The 18,541-nt window shown below is 39.3% G+C and overlaps 1 protein-coding gene across 5 annotated transcripts in view; it reads left to right on the top strand.

Moving 5' to 3' along the window:
• Nucleotides 1–3,962: 3,962 nt before the first annotated feature.
• The window catches only part of NRG2 (neuregulin 2), a 193,818-nt gene continuing 179,239 nt past the window's right edge, over nucleotides 3,963–18,541 (top strand). For 4 of the 5 annotated variants that reach the window (XM_087930586.1, XM_087930584.1, XM_087930587.1 and 1 more), the window contains exons 1-2: nucleotides 3,963–4,040; nucleotides 4,438–5,199. In XM_087930586.1, the coding sequence (XP_087786712.1) occupies nucleotides 4,755–5,199 (445 nt within the window). In that variant the 5' untranslated portion in view covers nucleotides 3,963–4,040; nucleotides 4,438–4,754. Of the gene's footprint in view, nucleotides 4,041–4,202; nucleotides 5,200–18,541 lie in introns of those variants that run through there. The other variant, XM_087930585.1, reaches the window with a different exon arrangement.

Below are 18,541 nucleotides of genomic sequence, written 5' to 3' on the forward strand. Positions count from 1 at the left end.
CCACCAGGATATCTATTATGATAACAAATATAGTTGCTATTCCACAATTATAAGAAGGTTTTTATAACTTTCTCATCTTCAGCTTCTCAGCCAATAGATTTTCTATACTGGGTTATCATTAAAGGTCATTTCATCCTGCTTCCATTTCAAGTATAAAGATAGGTAAATGCTAAAGATTTGTGGATTCTAAAATAAGCATTGGTAGGGAAAATATTTAAAAAGTAACCAATCCATTGGGAGAACAGAATGCACCCTTCAAGGTCCCTTCCCACTCAATGATTCTATAATTTGCTCTTTTTTATGAAAATTGGAAATATATTTAGAAATAAAACTATCTGTATATACTACCGTTTAGTCAAGGGTGGGATGCTACAGGTTCATCTGGGTTTGGGAGAACCCATAGCTAATGTTATGGCCAGTTTGGAGAACTGCCAAATCCCACCCCTGGCTGGCCCCTCCCACCCCCACCCAACCCCTCCCGCCCCTCCCCTCCTCTCCCAGGAGTCTCCATGCAACCTGTTTTGGATGTGAGGTAAGTGCAGAGCCCACACAGAGGCTTGGGGAGGGCAAAAAACAGGCCTCCCAGAAGTTCCGGCCTCCAGAGGGCTTCCAGAGCCCAGGGGAGGCCATTTTCGCCCTCCCAGAGGCTCGAGGAAAGTCTCTGGAGCCCGGGGAGCGTGAAAATGCCCCCCCCACGGTGCAGGAGGCCCACTACGCCATGCCCATCATGACCATGCCCACCCAACAACCGGGCAGAGAACCTGTTGCTGAAATTTTTAAAGCCCACTCCTGCATCTAGTGGTAGTTAGAAGTGATAATCTAACATTAACAAATACTAATTTTATAACTGAGCTGGAAAATGTATTTTTTCGTATATATGAATATACAGATATTGTTTGATAAATAAATGCAAATACACAAATGTTATTTTATAGTCAGAAAACAGACATGACCAGATTCATCCCTAAGAAAAGTTCTAAAGTTTGTTAGACAACTTATTTCTAAAGACAAATCAAAATATCACAAAATAGCAAGCATGCATCTGAGTTCTCCAAAACACTTCATGAAAGCTTTTTATAAGTAAATTGATTTTAATTATATAAAACAAGGTTTTTTTAAAAAAATGTGGATGAGCACAATGGATAGTCTCTTAGGAGTCTCTTGTTGAATAGTCTCTTAGGAGATAATGATTGTACTACTGTGGACATGACACATTCTAAAATTGTATTTAGCATTGCATGAAGTTTTGATGTGAAAAAAACCAGAGTAATCAAACTAAAGTAGTAGAGTTTCATAAAAAGTGACATCAATAAGAGAAAAAGAGATTATCCTGAGTGTGTGGCAGTAGACTATATATGCCTATTAACTGATAGGATGTGGGAACTGAATGAATTTCTTTGCAGTGTTTGAGGAAGAAAAACTGAAATTATCAAGAATGTTGGGGTAATTTGTACAAACGTTCAACAAAAATGAAATACACACTGCCATCAGAAATAATAGCATGTCTTAGGTTGATTACAATCTTTCCAAAACAGGTTTCGATTAATATGTTATTTTAAAGGACAGTACTGCCATCTGTAAATTATTGTACAATCAATTCTAGGTGACTTCCAAACTGACTCATCAAGTTCCAAGTCTTCTTTCCACACCTGTTAAAGAAACCCTATTGTATTTAAGAATTTCGTACAACAACAAAGAGGTTCTTTGAATGTATACATCATTCTTCTAATATTGCTTATTTTTGCAAGTAAAACACTATGCACTTGCAGTAAGAAGAAAAAAATTGAACTTACACTGTTTAAAAGTTGTGACCATCAAGATAGATGGACATCCTAGATTTTCCTTCAATATTCTAGTTCTTAATCATATCATGCTCTGTCTTACAGAAAACATGAATTCTTCCCAATTAAATAAATTAATAGAAAAGTCATCAATATTGTATAGGAGAAGGAAAGTGGAGCGATCAATCAGGAAAAAAGCATCATTTTAATCTTTTCCAAACTTTTAAAATTTAAATATGGATTCATAGTAGTTATAATTATGTTAATACTACTTACATTTGCTCTGGGGGTGCAGGTTAGTGACATGGGGATCCTCTTGGACCCTCGGCTCCTGCTTGAGCTTCAGATCAAGGCTGTGGCCATGAGAGCTTTTGCTCAACAGTGGATCTTAAGGGAATGGAAAGCTACTGCAAGAGGGACATAGGCCCTATGCATTTCTGATATGCTTTACAATCATGTCACTGCCCCACCCCGCAAAAAAGAGGCTCAGGGTAGGGATTGGCAAATCTCAGTATAACTTTCTGCTGACTCAAGAATGAGCAGCCAGCACTTTAACACAGCAAAGGAAAAAGACCCTAAGCTTTCCTATAGATTAGCATAAAGTCAAAAATAGCTGATCTTTTCATTCTTTCCTCCATCCTCTGAGGTTATCGAAAAACCAGTTCCGCCTTGCTAAGGTTGTCATCCAGCAGATGTTGGGTTAATTAAAAATCTACTCTACAATCAAGTCTGTTTCACTGTTCTACATATTTTTTCAAAGAATCACTCCTTCAGTGTTAGTAAGAAAGTATTGCTTTTGTTTCTTACCTAACTTACTTTAATGCAGGTATTGTCAACAATACCGCCATATTTTGTTCTTACTAAGAAAGTGGGGAAGATGTTTGACACAAGCATAGGAATGTACAGTATAAATAAACTGTTATAGGAATGGAATCTTCTGGGAAAATCCTAGAAAACTATTCCATTTTTCTTCTGGAACACTCTGCTGCTTGAAATAGCCGTTCTGGGAGTGGTCAGTCAGTTTTCCAGACATAAATTTTCTGAAAGAATACCAGAAGTTTCTCTACAGCATGTCTGTGATGGACAACACTATATCCGTGCAAGGCTTTACCTTCAGAGGCTTATTAATTATGGAATGAATGCAAACCTCTGAATATGTCCATGAGTGCAAAGAACTTTTTTCTTTCTTGGTCAAAGAATTAGATTTCTAACCTATGTTTTACCTTAAGCAAGATTGTAAAATGCAAACAGTTGAAGAAATTTTGCACTAAAATGCTTACAGTCAAATGACATTAATGTATCCTTACATGAAAAGAATAGAAAATATTTTTATTGGTTGGCTTGTGATATTTAAGATTTTTTCAGGATGAATACAAAGGGAAACTTTGTAATCATTAACAAGTGCATATCATACTGAAAAAAACCCCTTTTCTCTTCTCTCAACTTTTCATTCGTCAAGCATACATACAGATTAATCCAACTCTAGCAGACCAATGTAAACCTCTTAATAATCTCCATAATTTATTATTGTTTAATTGCAAAGTTGGCTGACACAAAATACTAAGGATTTTTTTTAGAAACCAGGATCTCTCTGGCAATAGTATTTATTACATTTCTGTGCCGGGCACGCTAGCCAAATAATATGTACATAATAATATGTCCCCTCCAAAGTGGCCTTTGATTCTCTCGGCGCTGGTCAATCGCTGCGAAGTGGACGCCCGCCAGGACTTCAGCTGGGCAGCAATTTATGCAAATGAGGGGGATCCCTCCTTCCCAAAGCCCTGCCCTCTCGGCGAACTTGGCCGGTAAAACAAATCGCCCAGCCAGGTCAGGGCGCAGCTCGGCGAGAGGCGCCGGCGTTGGCTGTGGCAAGAGGCCCTCAACGTGGGGACCAGGGAAGCTCCCCTCCAATGCCTGGGGACCCCGACGGCGTTTGCAAACAAATGGGCAGCCGAGTCTCCCGGGAGGGGCGTCCCCGGAATGCAGTTCGGTTCGCCGATGTGTGGTGTGCGCGTGTTGGGGCTAAGGCGCGCGCGCTCTGTCCTCTTTCGGCACCCTGGCCCACCCTCGCCTGCCCCCCGATGCAGGCCCGGCAGTCGAATTCTCGCGCGGTTCCTGCATACGAATTGAATGGGACCCCCCGAGACTTGGAGCTCGGCCGCCTCGCTGCAGCGCTTGCGGCTGGCGTCCTCCGCGGAGCAGGTGGCTGCCGCCTTCAGGCCGGCGAATCGAGGGTGTCCTCCACGGCATGGGCTAGAGGTAGGTGAAACTGCGGCGGAATCGCTCGGGAGACTCGCTGGGGGCCGCCGGCGATCCCCGAGGACTCCGCCGAAGGCATCTTCGGCCGCACCCTCTCCAGCGGGGAGGGAGCCTCGCTCGATGCGCGCCGCGGGCGACGGTGCTGCTAAAGGTAGGCTGAGGGTCTGCCGCCGGGCTCCTTGACCTGATGCAGGGGAAGGACGCGGGGCCGCGGATGAAGGAGCCTCCCGCCCTCCTCCTCTCCTGAGTGGGCCAGAGATAAGCCGCCCCCCTCCGGCCGCCCTTCTCTGAAGTGTTCGGAGCCGGAGTCCTCCTCGGGAGGGAGGAGGGAAGGGTTCCGCAGCCCCTGCGTAGCTCCGCGGCTGGGCCCGAGCTTACGCCGCTTCCGGTTTTGCAGCTGGAGCCGCGTCGGCGTCCTGCAAATGGCCCGGCTGGATGCGGCAGGACTGGTGCTGCTGTTCAGTGCCGTTCCTGACAGAAGGCGAGGACCGGGAGGCTCGGTGCAGCAGCAGCAGCAGCAGCGGCGGCGGCGGCGGGGGCAGAAGCCGCTAGAAGAGCTCCGGCGGCGGCGGCGGCGGCGGCGGCGGCAACAGCAGGAGGTGGCGGAGCGGGACAGCCGGCCTGCGGCATCCCCCATCCTGGGCCGGCGGCTTGGGCAGCGCGAGGAGGACGAGGGCCAGGGGCGAGAGGCTCTTGGGCTGCGGCTGTCTCGGCATGAGGAGCGCTCTGACGGCGCCCGGCTTTTCTCTGTTGCTGCTTGGCGTGTCGCTCGCCTGTTACTCGCCTAGTCTGCGCTCGGTGCAAGACCAGGCGTACTCGGCGGCCGTGGTGCTGGAGGGCAAGGTGCAGACGCTGCCGGCGGCGGATTCTCCGACTCCGGCGACCGGCAACTGGACCAGGGACGAGATGCCGACGTCCGGCATTCTGGTGAAGGTCCTGGACTTGTGGCCCCTCAACAGCGGTGGGCTTCAGAGGGAGCAGCTCATCCGCGTGGGCTCCATGCCGGCGCCCTGCTTCAAAGTCAAGCGGAACCACCGCTACATCTTTTTCCTGGAGCCCACCGAGCAGCCGCTGGTCTTCAAGACCTCCTTCGCCCCGCTGGACACTAGCGGCAGGAACCTCAAGAAGGACGTGGGCCGGATCCTGTGCGTCGACTGCGGTGAGTAAGTTGCCTCGCCGGTGGGCTGCCCGCCTCGGTTAGCAAAGGCGCGCCATTTCCCCTCCCCGTTCTCCCGGCCGCCTGCCTTGTGGTCCTAGGGCCGAGCCCCCTTGCGTCTTTAAGGCCGGAGGTCCGCTCGCGTTTCTCCGTCTGTATTGCTGCATTGTGAAAGGGAGCGATTCTCGGTGGCGCCCTATAGTCCGCTTCCTTTTCTTTTTGTCTTTGGCTATGGGAAGAAGACCTCGGCTCCTCTTATGGGGGAATTGTCTATTGGAATTATGTCTCTCTGCCTGTTGAACTCTGTTGACAGCACTGTCAGCTTGACATTTCTGGGCCTCGTGTCTTTTCTGTCCCTAATAATTGCTATTTGAGGGAAGTCATGGACTAAGGTTCATGGCCAAGAGAATTCACAGTTGGAGACTGATGACATCTTTTAAAAATACAATACCTGCCATTAAACAAGATGCTGCTTGCTAACCTGTTCACGTGTTGTTCTGAAAGTTCGAGAAATGCTACACTTCTGGATACCTTTTCTAGATTTCATTGACATTTACGTGATGTTGTTATGACCGAAGTTGGATCAAGCTATTGAACAGCAGGATCATAGTTTCAGGGCAGTGTGACCTGAACTTGTTAAATGGGCAAAAGGGGGATAAAGTTTTACTGTTGCTGCAGACCTATTAGTTTTCATGGAATTTGAAAAAGCTAAGGGCCAAGACAAAAAAAGTTACAGTGCATCCAGACTCAGAAAACAATGGCTTAGTGTGTCCAGACTTTCTAGATTTCACTGGAGCACCACCTAGGAGAGAATGGATTTTGATTGCTTTTTTGAGTGTCTTTTGTTCAGTTGAATCACATGTATCACATGCACCTATTTGTTCAGAGGCATTGAGGGAAGCTTTGACTTGGACGACTGATTTTAATCTGGAAAATGGCATAATAGAAAAAGGTTGTTGTTTATCAGTACCATTGCTTTGGTCATATTTGGGGACATTTCAGCTGCTTTAGGACAGCAATGGAAACAGTGAGAAATCTAATGTTTTATCATTTGTTTCCAATTCATTTGTTCCAGATAATTGTTTGCAGAAGACGTCTTAAAATTGGATTGTCTGGTTTTTCAGATTTGTTTTAGATACCTTGTGTCATGTGCCAGTACTTTTATGTTGTACTTTTCGCACACATGGTCTCTGGCTTTTGATTATTTTCAGCCATATTCTCTCTCCCTGTTTTTTTATTTTTTTCTTCTTCCAGTTAAGATGATTAAAAGAGAGACCTTTTAGATGTGCCATAAACTTTCTAGACCTGCCTTTTTAGCTCATGAACTCTATACTATGGCTAATAGAAAGATATATTATAGAAGCAGAAAATCAATATATCGTGAATAGGTTTTTGGAAGAAAACATTCAAATGAATGATCTCTATACATTTCATAATCTCCTGTTTATCAGTTAACTTGTCTTGATTTATTTTTCATGAATGTTGTTTTTTCCTGTAGTCAGGAAAAAGAGTTCCGATGGTTTTTGTTTTGAAATGCACATTATCTTTTATCTTCAGTGAATGAATTCAGAAAGCACAATGCTCTAGGATTGATAAACAGTCTCTCTACTGCTTAAAACAAGATTTTCAAAGCAGGTGATATGGATGCTCATTAAAATAGGCATATTTAATTTGATATGTTCTCATTTGCCAGTAATGCTAAAAATTTCAAAAACAATTGATGCACTTTAAGACTATAAAGTTAAGCATGTTTAGTTGGAAGTAAGCTCTTGTTACTAACATAGGCTGCAGACTATTGTACATGTTGAACTCCTTGTTTCATTTTTACATTCCTTCTAATCTGAGGAAGCCATAGTGTTTTGTATATGAATTCTCTAAACTACCAGTAAAGGGAGAATGCAAAATGGTGCTTTCAACTAATTATTCTTCAATTTAGTTTTCACAAACATGTGCAAAGCAAAACTTAGAAAAACTTTAGTGGTTTGACTGCCAATAGACCTTTGATGACTATGGTCAAAGGAATGTGGGGGGGAAGAGGAGGAGCAGGAGAGAAAACACTGTTGCCAGTCATATGGTTCTGCAGGGTAAAGGGGAGAAAAGGAATAATTTTTATGTTATTGTCACTACTTGTGTCACTTCTATACCTAATGCATTCCTTTCCACCTTTGGCAAATCTATCCCTTTTATAGCTCAGTTCTTTCTGTTATCAAGCCATCATTGTATTCTTTTCATCCCAAAGAGCTAGGGCATTTGTGCAGTTTTACAAACAAGCCCTTCCTTTCTCGTGACTGTGCCAAGAGGTCTTTCTGCAGAGGCTCCTCACTGAAATGTCACCTGTCATAGAATGACTCTTTTTTACTGTTTGGAATTCTGACAGCTACTTATTTCACAGGACTTGCTATTCTTTCTTTCAAATCATCTTATTAATTCCTGCATTTGGTTGCTCCTTTTTGAACCTGCTCTCAGTTAACTGATGAGATAATCTTGGGATATTTAGCTCTTTAATTCACTCTTGACCCTTAAGTCCATTAACAATATGTGCATGCATATTGTTTAGGGTATTACTTCCTTTTTGATACAACAATTGTATCAAAATAGTACATCAATATTCATGTATAAGATTGAATGTAACTCCCCCTTTAAGCTAGTAAGCTCTGAAATGGATCCCAATTAGAGTTGATCAGCAGCTACAGGCCCTGCCCATGGACCCAGCTTTGTGGGGTACTGCAGGGCTCAACTCTCTCTGTTCCTCTTTAATATCTACACAAAGCCACTGGATGAGATCATTTGTCACCAGGGGATGCAGTATCATCATTATGTGGATGATATCCAGTTGTACATCTTTGTCCCAGGTAAACTAAGCAATGCAGTAGATATTCTTTTGCAGTGCTTGCAGGCTGTGGGGTTCTGGATGGGGAACAACAGGCTTCAACTAAACCCTAGTAACTCAGAATGGTGGCAGGTAGGGTGGCTTTTCTGTATCTGGGGTTCTTCCATCTTTGCTCTTGGATGAGGTTGCACTGTCCCAGGTAGACCCAGCATGAAATCTGGAGATCCTCCTGAACTTGTGAGTCCTATAGAAGGAGCAGGTGGCAGTCATGGCTAAAAGGGCTCAATTCCATGTTCTGCACCAGTTGCCTCCTTTTTCGGATTGGGAAGACTTTTCAATTACTCATGCTCAGATCATCTTGGTGGCACAGTGGTTAGAGTTCTGTACTGCAGGCCATTTCTGCTAACTACCGGCTGGCTGGCTGCAGTTTGGCAGTTCAAATCCCACCAGGCTCAAGGTTGACTCAGCCTTCCATCCTTTTGAGGTGGGTAAAATGAAGACCCAGATTGTTGGGGGCAATAGGCTGACTCTGTAGAACTGCTTAGAGAGGACTGTCAAGCACTAAAAAGCGGTATATAAGCCTAATTGCTATTGCTATCTGCCTTATGGTTTACTTCAATGCGCTCTACATGGGGCTACCCTTGAAAAGTGTCTGGAAACTGAATCCTCCCCTAGATGGTTGCTAAAGAGTAAGAGACATTCTTTCTCTTACTTACAATCTGCTCTGTTTGCTGCCAGAACTAGTACTTTGGCAATCTTGCCCCGTGGATTTGAATGGGGTATTTACAAATGACTCAAGATGACTTTTGGATGGCTGTGGATCCACCCAGGATGGAGAATATTGAAGATTGCAACTCCTTGTGGGAGCAGCTGGAAAGTCAGTAGTATTTTTAACATCCCTTTCTACCAACAGAATGTTTTTGTAAGCATGCCTGGGACTTTTAACTTTCCTTTTTGAACTTTTGCTTTTGTTCTTTATCTTTCATTGACTGGCTGAATGCTGACTTATTTCAGTGAGTTTTTTGTTTGTTTGCTTGCTTGCTTGTTTTGATTGATTTAACTGCGGTCTTCAACTTCTGCTTTTCCCTATGGAAACATGGCATGCGCCTCTGGATGGCAAAAATGTTCATATTTGAATGACATATTATTAAATATTCACTGCATGAGATCTATTTTATTAACCTGCAAAAAGGTTTTGGATCAATATAATCAGAAAATATCTTCTCTGGATTTGTTTGTTTGTTTTTTGCTTATTCCCTGCTTTACTGATCTACTGCATTGAGCAGCAGCATATTGGAATACAGAGAGGAGGAGGAGGGGGAGGAGGTTGACATTTGGGAGGGGGGAAAACAGAGACTGTGTCGCAACATGCAATCTTTAGCTGAATTTTTTTCTAAAAGGTTTGATAAACTCATAAAGATCATGAAAAACACTCTGAAGAAACTGACCCTAAATACTTTAAACCCACAAAAAGAACTTTTTTCAAAGCAGCAGACTTGTTGAGAAGAAATATAGACTCAGAAACAATACCAATCGTGGAAAATATTCAGAAGGAATGTGTTGTCCCAGCAGTAAATTGGCCGGGAAGAAAAACACTAGGTATACTTCATATACCTTCCTGAAGCACAACTCTGTGCTTTTATATAATAGCAGAAAACTCTTTGGGTGAAGAAGTGGCAAATGTGTCTTTTGAAGGGGCTTGAAGGAGAATGAGAAATGGACATTATATTTAATTGGGGAACGATCTTATCTGATTTCTGGGGGAAGATAGATTGACTTTGGAGATTGGCTTTATTGTATTCGATCAATCAAAAGTTGATAAGAGATGGTGTTAAGAAACAAATATGGATATTTGATCTGGGACTAAATATTTGGGATGATTTGGGATTGAAGCTTTGGTAGATTTTCTATGAGCTGATTACAATAGCAGTTTGTTAATGGAGGGTTTTGGAATTTCGATTTTGTCTTTTATTACGGTTAATAATTCTTATTACTTTTATACTTTTATATAATATGTTTATTATTGTTGTTTTTCTTTTTTTAAAAAAAAAATCAATTTATTAGTTTTAACAGTTAAAAACAGCCAACAATACATATTCAAATAAATGAAAGAAAAAAAAAAAGAAGAAAAGAAAGAAAAGAAAAGATTGAAAAGCAAGGAAAAAGAAAGAAAAAGAAAGAAGGAAAATTAAAAAACATTCTTATTTTACAGTTTGCAAGATCTTTTTTTTTTTTTACTTTTATAGCCTTAATTTATGTCATATATACACCTATTCTATACATATATCGCTATCTCATTATTATCAGTTAAAACTTTTCTCTTATGCCTTATGATATATAATTTATCTATGATTAACCCAATTATACCAACAATTCCAACTATCATAATATTGTGAAGTATCTTTGTTTTTTAGTGCCAGAGTCAGTTTGTCCATTTCTGCGCATTTTGAAATTTTATCAATAATCGCTTCATCTGATGGAATTTGATGTTGTTTCCAGTATTGTGCAAAGGCTAATCTGGCCGCAGTTAATATATGTATTGTTATATATTTAGCTTTTCTGGAAATTTGTTTGTCAAAGATCCCTAGTAGGAAGGACTCTGGTTTATACTCAATCTGCTCTTTTGTAATTTCTTCCAACCAAGTTTGGATTTTCTTCCAATAATTTTGGGTTTCAGTGCATGTCCACCACATATGGAAAAAGGTTCCTTCTTTTTTCTTACATTTCCAACAATACGGACTCATGTTGGGGTGCATCTTCGCTAGCCTCGAAGGAGGGAGATGCCATCTATAAAACATTTTATAAAGATTTTCCTTGTATGCTACCGATTTTGTGATCTTATTATTCCTGCCCCAAACTTTTTCCCATTCTGCTAGTGTAATACTACGTCCTACATTCCGACTCCACGCAATCATATTCCCTTTTACAATTTCTTCTTCTAATTCTGTTTCTAGTAAATAATTATAAAATTTTGTTATGCTTTTTTTGTCCGGTCCTAATAAAATCTTATCTAATTGTTGAAGTTTGTTGTTAATTCCAAATTCTTTCTTATCTTATCTTACTAAAATGATTAAATATAAAGACTTATTGGACCCACAAGGAAATTTGAAATCGAGGCAGGAAATTCAGGACCAGGGACTAAAAATTGATCAATGGGTTTATCTTCAGATTCAAAGTAGGTACAAACAAGATTATTGTTGTTTTTCTTGTTAACTATTTTGTTATTAATGTAAGTATATAGATGACAGGTTAACAATTTGTAAACAGATTTAGTAGTTTAGTAGATAAAAATTCTTTTGGTCTGTTTTATAAGGGGTGGGAAATTAACACTGCTGTATTATATTAATCAGTATTCAACTAAGAGGATATTATGTGTACATGTGTTAGTCTTTTTCTCTCTTTTTAAGACACCTTTTCTTAATGACTTCTTTGTTGTTTTTTATTTTTTTGTAATTGTAAAAAATATTTTGGTTATTTTGTATTTTAAGTTTGTTTAAACTAAAAATTTCTCAGTAGAAAAATATCTGGAAGTTGCAGCCGGTGCGGAATGCTGTTGGCTGGGCTGTTTAGGGTTGTAGATATAACACCTCTGTTGTGTGAGCTGAATTGGATGCTGGTTTGCTCTTAGGTCCAATTCAAGGTATAGATTATCAAGAGACATTGGCTTTCACTATTCTGATCTTCCAGAAGAATGTTAAGACTGTCAGTTAGCGTGAATCCAATAATGGCATGAAAACCTAGGCGTGGTTAGTGGCTTAAGAGCACTCCCACCATCTTTTTAATTCTTAGCTTTGTTTTTTAACTTACCTATTTTTGTATAGATTTTATGTTTTCTGTTTGCAACCCCCCACAGTCTCTCAAGCAGTGAAATGGGCAGTGTATAAAGTTGATAAATAAATAAATAAAAACAGTATATTAAGTTTTCATGACAATCTCACTCGTGATTGGAGTTAGAACTATGTGCTTTATGAAACAAATATTATAATATATATAAAATATATAACCATCAAATAAAAGTAAAATCAACATAAAGATAATGTCGTATTTATGGGAGACAGACATTGTAAGAAGCCTGTCTACGTGGACAATGAATAGCAAGCCTAAGTTTGTTAGGAATGAATGTACCAATTCTGGGTATATCCATTAATTAAGCAAGCAATTCTTTATTTTGGTCATAGACCAGCTTAAGGTATAATCAAGAAAAATTAAATCCAGTTGCATAATATTGAGAAATTATGGGAAACAAAAATAATTAAAATCTAGAATTGCTAACACAATACTGTAAAATTAAAATAGTAAAATCTTGCTACAACATTTTAACATTAATACTAAAAATATTAACTGAAAAGAGGGATTTGAAAGCCCCAAATAGGATATGAAATAGATGAATAAAGAATATAAGTAATTTCAATGAATTTATCCATGTATATACCTGTAATTATCTCTTTATGGATCTTAATTGCTGCTAGGCAGAATGTAGCAACATCATAAATGGTTTCCTATCTGAGAAGAAAAAGGGAAAAATAAAAGTTTCATTGTGAACTATAAAAAATTTCAGTAAAGGAAAAAAAGGTTTCTTGACTATGCTGGTTATAGGCCTACTCATTGCCAAACCCAATTCTGTCTCTATCCAATTCTATAAAATGTCATTGTTCATGTTTGTGAACATTCCTCAGCAAATTTATAGGTCAAGAGATTGTCCCTATCCCCTTTTTTTTGAATAGAGGCATGATAATGGCAATACCCTAATCCTGTAATACAACCAATGTGGTCTATATAGGAAAAAAAATGTCCTAAAACTGGTCGCTGCCAGTTGATAGAATCTTTCAGAAACTTCCAGCAGAATAGAATTGTCTCTAATAGCTTACCTGGCTTCAGAAAATCTATAAAAAAATTTATTTTGGTAACCAAAACTTGGATTCATTCAGGAAGAGTTATTTGATTTGTTTCAGTTTTTACATCAGGTGTTCCCAATTGTAAGAAAATTGATAAAATGGGTTTTATCTTAGGCTGCCAGAATTAGTAGCTGTCAGAATGCCTATAAAACATCGTTTTCCTTAGATGGCAAAAGGACCTTATATTGTTTCTTCATTCCCATAATTTGACAAGGGGTGGTTAAGAAGCATCTTTTCATATATATAGCAAAAGTCCCAAAAAGTCCCCCCCAAAAGGTGCTTTTTCAAGAGAATCTCCATAGGCATATAAAGCAAAATGTACCAAAAATTCACCTATCCTGATCAAACCAGTCTTTGAACCTGACATTAATATGAGTAGTATGCCTACTTTTCCCATAGCATATCTGTTCTTATAGGATATGGACAAGAGATAATCAAGTTGTTCAACATCACCATTTTTTGAAGTCCCAATAATCTACTGTCGTGAAATAAAACACTATAGTGCTTTTAATTGTACCTATTACAGTATAGACAATTGACAATTTCCATTAGGGAAGCATTCTGAATTTTAGTAATAGATATTAGTTCAGTATTGAGGGTTAATGAGTGATGGTTGCTGTCTGTCCATGGTTTTAACTACCATTTTATTGAAGTAAATTGTAAGAAATAAAGCAATGGTGAAAAATTGACATTTGGACTTCTGACCAGTACTGTAGGTAAATTCTGCAGATTGGTTACACAAAAATAGTATTCAAGATGTACAAATAAAATTGGTTAGCTAATTTAATAAACCAAAATTACTGGGTGCATCTTTAGTGAGGCAGGTGGGGAGAGATAACCCTCATTGGCCTCTTCAGGATAATCTTGGAAAAGGACATACAAAGTTTGATCATCTGAATTTTTTCTGCATTAAAATCAATCCCAATCGAAGTATGAGCTTGTGAATAAAGATTCATACATTTCTCAATATCATTTTGCAACTTGGTACCAAACATATTTGATCTGTTTATGGGAGTGGAGTGGACTAAATAAATATTGATCAAAAGTATTTTGATCTGGTAGAACTATAATAAAACTGCTATCCCTCCATGAGCAAAAGAGAAGGATAGCGTTCAGCCATAATTACCTATAGAAATTCCAAAGGCCAGACTTCTTTTGCTTCCATATCCTCTTTCACTTGGAGCAGTAAGAGTAAGAATCCATTAGTATCAATCTGGCCAACTACTTTAAGTTTCTGGAATAAATATAATGTCAAATTTAGATAAAGATTTGACAAAGGAAGAACCTAAGTATTTGTTTAATCCTCCTGATCTGTTGCATGCACATAAGAAAAGAGTATAAATGGATGCAATGGTTGTCAGGTAGCAGGAAAGATTGGGCAGACTGAATAGGGCAGGAATCTGAAAATCAGCAACAGAGCAATGAAGGGAAAATATCGTCCTGATAAGTGAGGGCTATTTCTCCCCACCTGCCTCACTAAAGATGCAACCAGTTAGCTTGTTCAGTCAGCAATCAATTGATCCTGGAGAGGGCAAGACCCTGAATGGAAACAGAAGCACATGCTGGAAGAATTGACGCTTTAAGTTTGAGAATAAAGTATATTGTTTTAATATTGTTTTTATTTTCTGTTAGTGTGCAGTTATATCTTTGAGATGGGAGGCCTTATAAATTGAATGGATAAATGGATGAATTATTGTTACCTCACCAAAATTATTTGAACTAGAAGGGAGAGGCAAAACAGAAGCAATGAAAAGGGTGTGAGTCAACTTCCTTTGAAAGGGCGCTTCAAGGATTAGAGGACATTTATCTGCATCTGAAGCCTCCTTGGCTACTGGAAGTAGGTGAGAACTAATGGCATCAGTTGAAAGATCAATTGCATTAGTTGCTAAGGTTAATAATACGTTTAGCAGTAGCAATAGTTTGCATTAAGATCTGCATTGGTCTGTTGAGTCTTTGTAGAAAACGTCCTTGTTTCTTCTTAGGCAAAATGCCAAAACTGCTGACTAGGCTGGCTTCTGCAAAAGCAGGGGTGTCAAACTCACATTGTCACAGCGGCATCACGGAACATATCAGGGCTTTTTCCCCCTTTGCTAAACCGGGCATGGGCGTGGCCAGCATAGACACATCTAGCCCACATCCGGAAGTTTGGCAGCCCTGTACTACAGAATCCTTGAACTCCTCTCCTATCAGGTTGATCCCCAGAATCATGCTTTGCCCAAGGCATACATGGAGAAGGATCATCATCAGTAGCAGGCACCTTACTCATGATGTTAAGTCGGAAGACTCAGATGTGGAAAATTTGAAAATCAGCAAGATAAAACATCATTTTGAAAAGCATATGAAATATGGTAGCTTGTTTGAAGGTCAGTAAAATCCATTGACTTCTACACTAAGGTTGCAGACTCTCAGCTGCACAGAGATTCATTATCTGGGGCTCACATTATTGAAACTGTCACAGAAAAATTAAGATTGTTCTTCTTATGACCTAGCAACTGAAATTTAGGCTGTTCATTAATATATGTAACATAATTGGATTTGGCTGCGGGGAATGAATGTACTTCAGAGTTTTATGACAGGCAGAAGTAGCAGTATTTGTCTCTATTGTGATGGAGATTTTGTCCTGGACACTGTTATGAGCTTCAATAGTTTATTAATCTGAGGTTGTTTAGGACTCTTAAAATATATTTGCTGCCTATCATGTGGTTTGATTATGAATTTTGTTTATCCAGATCTTTCTCACAAGCTTCAATAAAAGTTTCTTTCAGTATGCTTATGAACAAAAGCTTCAAAGCTGCTGTTCAGTGAGTCTAGATTTTTACTAATAAGGCTAACTACTCAAAAATGGTCATAATTATGCTGTAAAGAAGGCCATAAATTTGGTTGAGCCACCCTTTAAAGCATCTTTTTTCAGACCTGGCTCTATGTTGTCTTGTCGTTTATGGAAATGAGGTAGAGAGAAGGGCAGATGGAAGGGCTAGGAGAGAGTTAAAATGCTCAACTAGCTTGTCTTTTATGGTGATGGAGAATTCTTGCAACTATTGTTTTTCTATTTGTTTGAAATCCCACTCAAGTCCCTGCAAATTCTGTTGAGGTTCAGATAGAATTAGGAATGATTTTACCTACAATACCTATGGTATCTCTGGGCAGAAGGAATTCCTGAATTTTTGGCTATTTTGCTGATTTAGTGGGTGTAGTCCAAGACTGGGTGTTTTTGTTTCTCTTTTGCTTATCCTACCTTACACTGCCTGTAATTTTTTTTTCTCCCTTTCAGCCTTCTCTGTTTTCTCTTCTTGTTGTGTTTTCTTCTACCCAATAGACTAGCAATTGTTTGGATAGTTAATGTAGCCTTTTGTGATATCATACAAACAGCAATTAGCAGCCAAAGGTAGAGAGCATAGACAGGTTGGTTAAGCAATTGACATCTTTCCTTTCTACTTGAGTATATTACTCTTGGCCACTTCATTTGTGAAGCAATTGTGTAGGTAAATCTATATGAATGTAGAATTCATTCTTAAAAATGATGTTTAGAATGTGTTATACTAGAGAAAAACTCTTATAGTTAATGTACAGAAACATCATTGTATCCCATACTTGCATTAACATATTTTGCCAGAATAAGGCAAATTGAGGAATGAACCGATGCAAGAAAATTATATGAACTTCTAAATTAGCCATAATAAATGGATTCATGAACACCACTTTTTTCCTGTACTGATGAATAGCATTGTATTATGCAAAGCAAAGCAAAAGAGTAAGAAGTAATAAGCAAAAGAAATAAAATCCCCCAAGATCAATAGTAAAAAAGAAATAGTTATATCCAATTCATACCAATTCTCCATTCCTTCCTATCAAACAATTCAACAAACATTTCCTTCCTTGCAAACAATTCAAGCTTCCAGTATGTCCATAAATCACTTTGTGTTGCAGTTTACAAAAAACAAACTCCTCCCTGTTATCCTTCGTAGAGTCTCATCAAATCCACCCAACCATACATTTCTTGCTCTTTTCATTTAATATTTTATCAAATATTAGTTTTACAGTTCAAATCCCAGGCATTCTCTATATGTTATTAAACCACTTCAGTGAACTTACTTTCCCCATGCCCAACTTTTGTTTCATAGAACAAAGTGGACAAAAACACATTTTTACACACCTCAATTTTTGCTTCTGCTGACAAAAATTCAGTTCACAACAAACCATCTTCCAGCAATTGCTCAATTTGAAATACTTCAGTATTTCTATCTTAAGGAAACTTTCTGTAGAGGGAATAGAGCAGGGGTCTCCAACCTTGGCAATTTTAGGCCTGGAGGATTTCAACTCCCAGAATTCCCCAGCCAGTGGAATTGGCTGGGGAATTCTGGGAGTTGAAGTCCTCCAGGCTTAAAGTTGCCAAGGTTGGAGACCCCTGAAATAGAGAATGGCCTTGAAGGACAGGGGGAAGATCTGCTAGCAAGGCTACAATCAGACAAGCAAGTCTTGAGCCCCTTCCAAGAAACTAATTTGAGAAAAGGCCTCAGACAAGCCCCTTCCTAATTCATATGAAGGTAAACTGAGAGAAGAGGGGGCAAGCATCATCCAGGCTTGCAAGATTCTGTCACTGTGGTTGTTCAAATAAAAGTAGTTTTGGATGTATACGACATTGACTTCTTGGTTTGTCTACTTATAGGGGAGACATATTCTATCACAGTACACAATTCATCTGCTTGCTTTAGCTTTTGCCCACTTATGCATAATGTGCAATTATTCACTCTATTTTCTCTGGAAGATTAATTCACCATGGTCTTTTATATGTTAATTTTCAGATCCATTTCTAACATTTTCTGTGGATTTGTGATTGCAGCCAACACAGAAGAATCTACTAGACAAAGTTGTACTGTATATGCTGTACACAACATCTATTATGTGGAATTGTACTATAAAAAGTACATGCACATTTAAAGCCCCAGAAACAGATCTCTAAGGTTCACATACTTTCCATCAGTATTTTCTTCCTTTTATAGCATTATTTTGTATGGGTCCTCTCTGAATCCTGGGGTATTAGATATCACTTAGTCTAAACCTGTCCTGTGTGGCAAAGGTTGTTGAGCAACCTAGATGAAGTGGATTATCTAAATGACACTGGTTGCTCCAGGTTGATGATTTGTCTTTCCTTCTCCTTGTTTCTCTACTTTCTGCAGTAATAATTGTGGATTTTTTTGGAGAGGGGAGGTAGAAATGAAATGATAATTCTGAATTGGGAAGGAATGGGAAAAAGAAAGCCTTAAAGGCAAATCTTACAATAAACAAATAAATAATTTCTATAATTTGTCAAGTAGAATTATTCTCAAATTAAAAAGGGTTTAATATAGCAAAGGGTTTATTTTTAGTTGTGAGAAGAAGGTACAACAATTTAAGCAAAGGCACATCCTTTAGTCTTCTTTCATGATAGCAACTTCCTTCACTGCATTATGAATTCAGCATACATGGTGTTACTAATTGATAGCCAGCAAGGAAATAACTGAAACAGCGTAATCTATTAGATTAAAAACCCCACCCCCCAGCACATTGCATATATTCCCTGCTTCCCTATCTAGAGAACACCCATTATTTCTTCTGGAAAAGAGACCTATTTGCTTGCCAG

The sequence above is a fragment of the Pseudonaja textilis genome, chromosome 3, assembly GCF_049901715.1.
Source record: "Pseudonaja textilis isolate UNSWEBS1 chromosome 3, rPseTex1.2, whole genome shotgun sequence".
Taxonomy (NCBI): domain Eukaryota; kingdom Metazoa; phylum Chordata; class Lepidosauria; order Squamata; family Elapidae; genus Pseudonaja; species Pseudonaja textilis.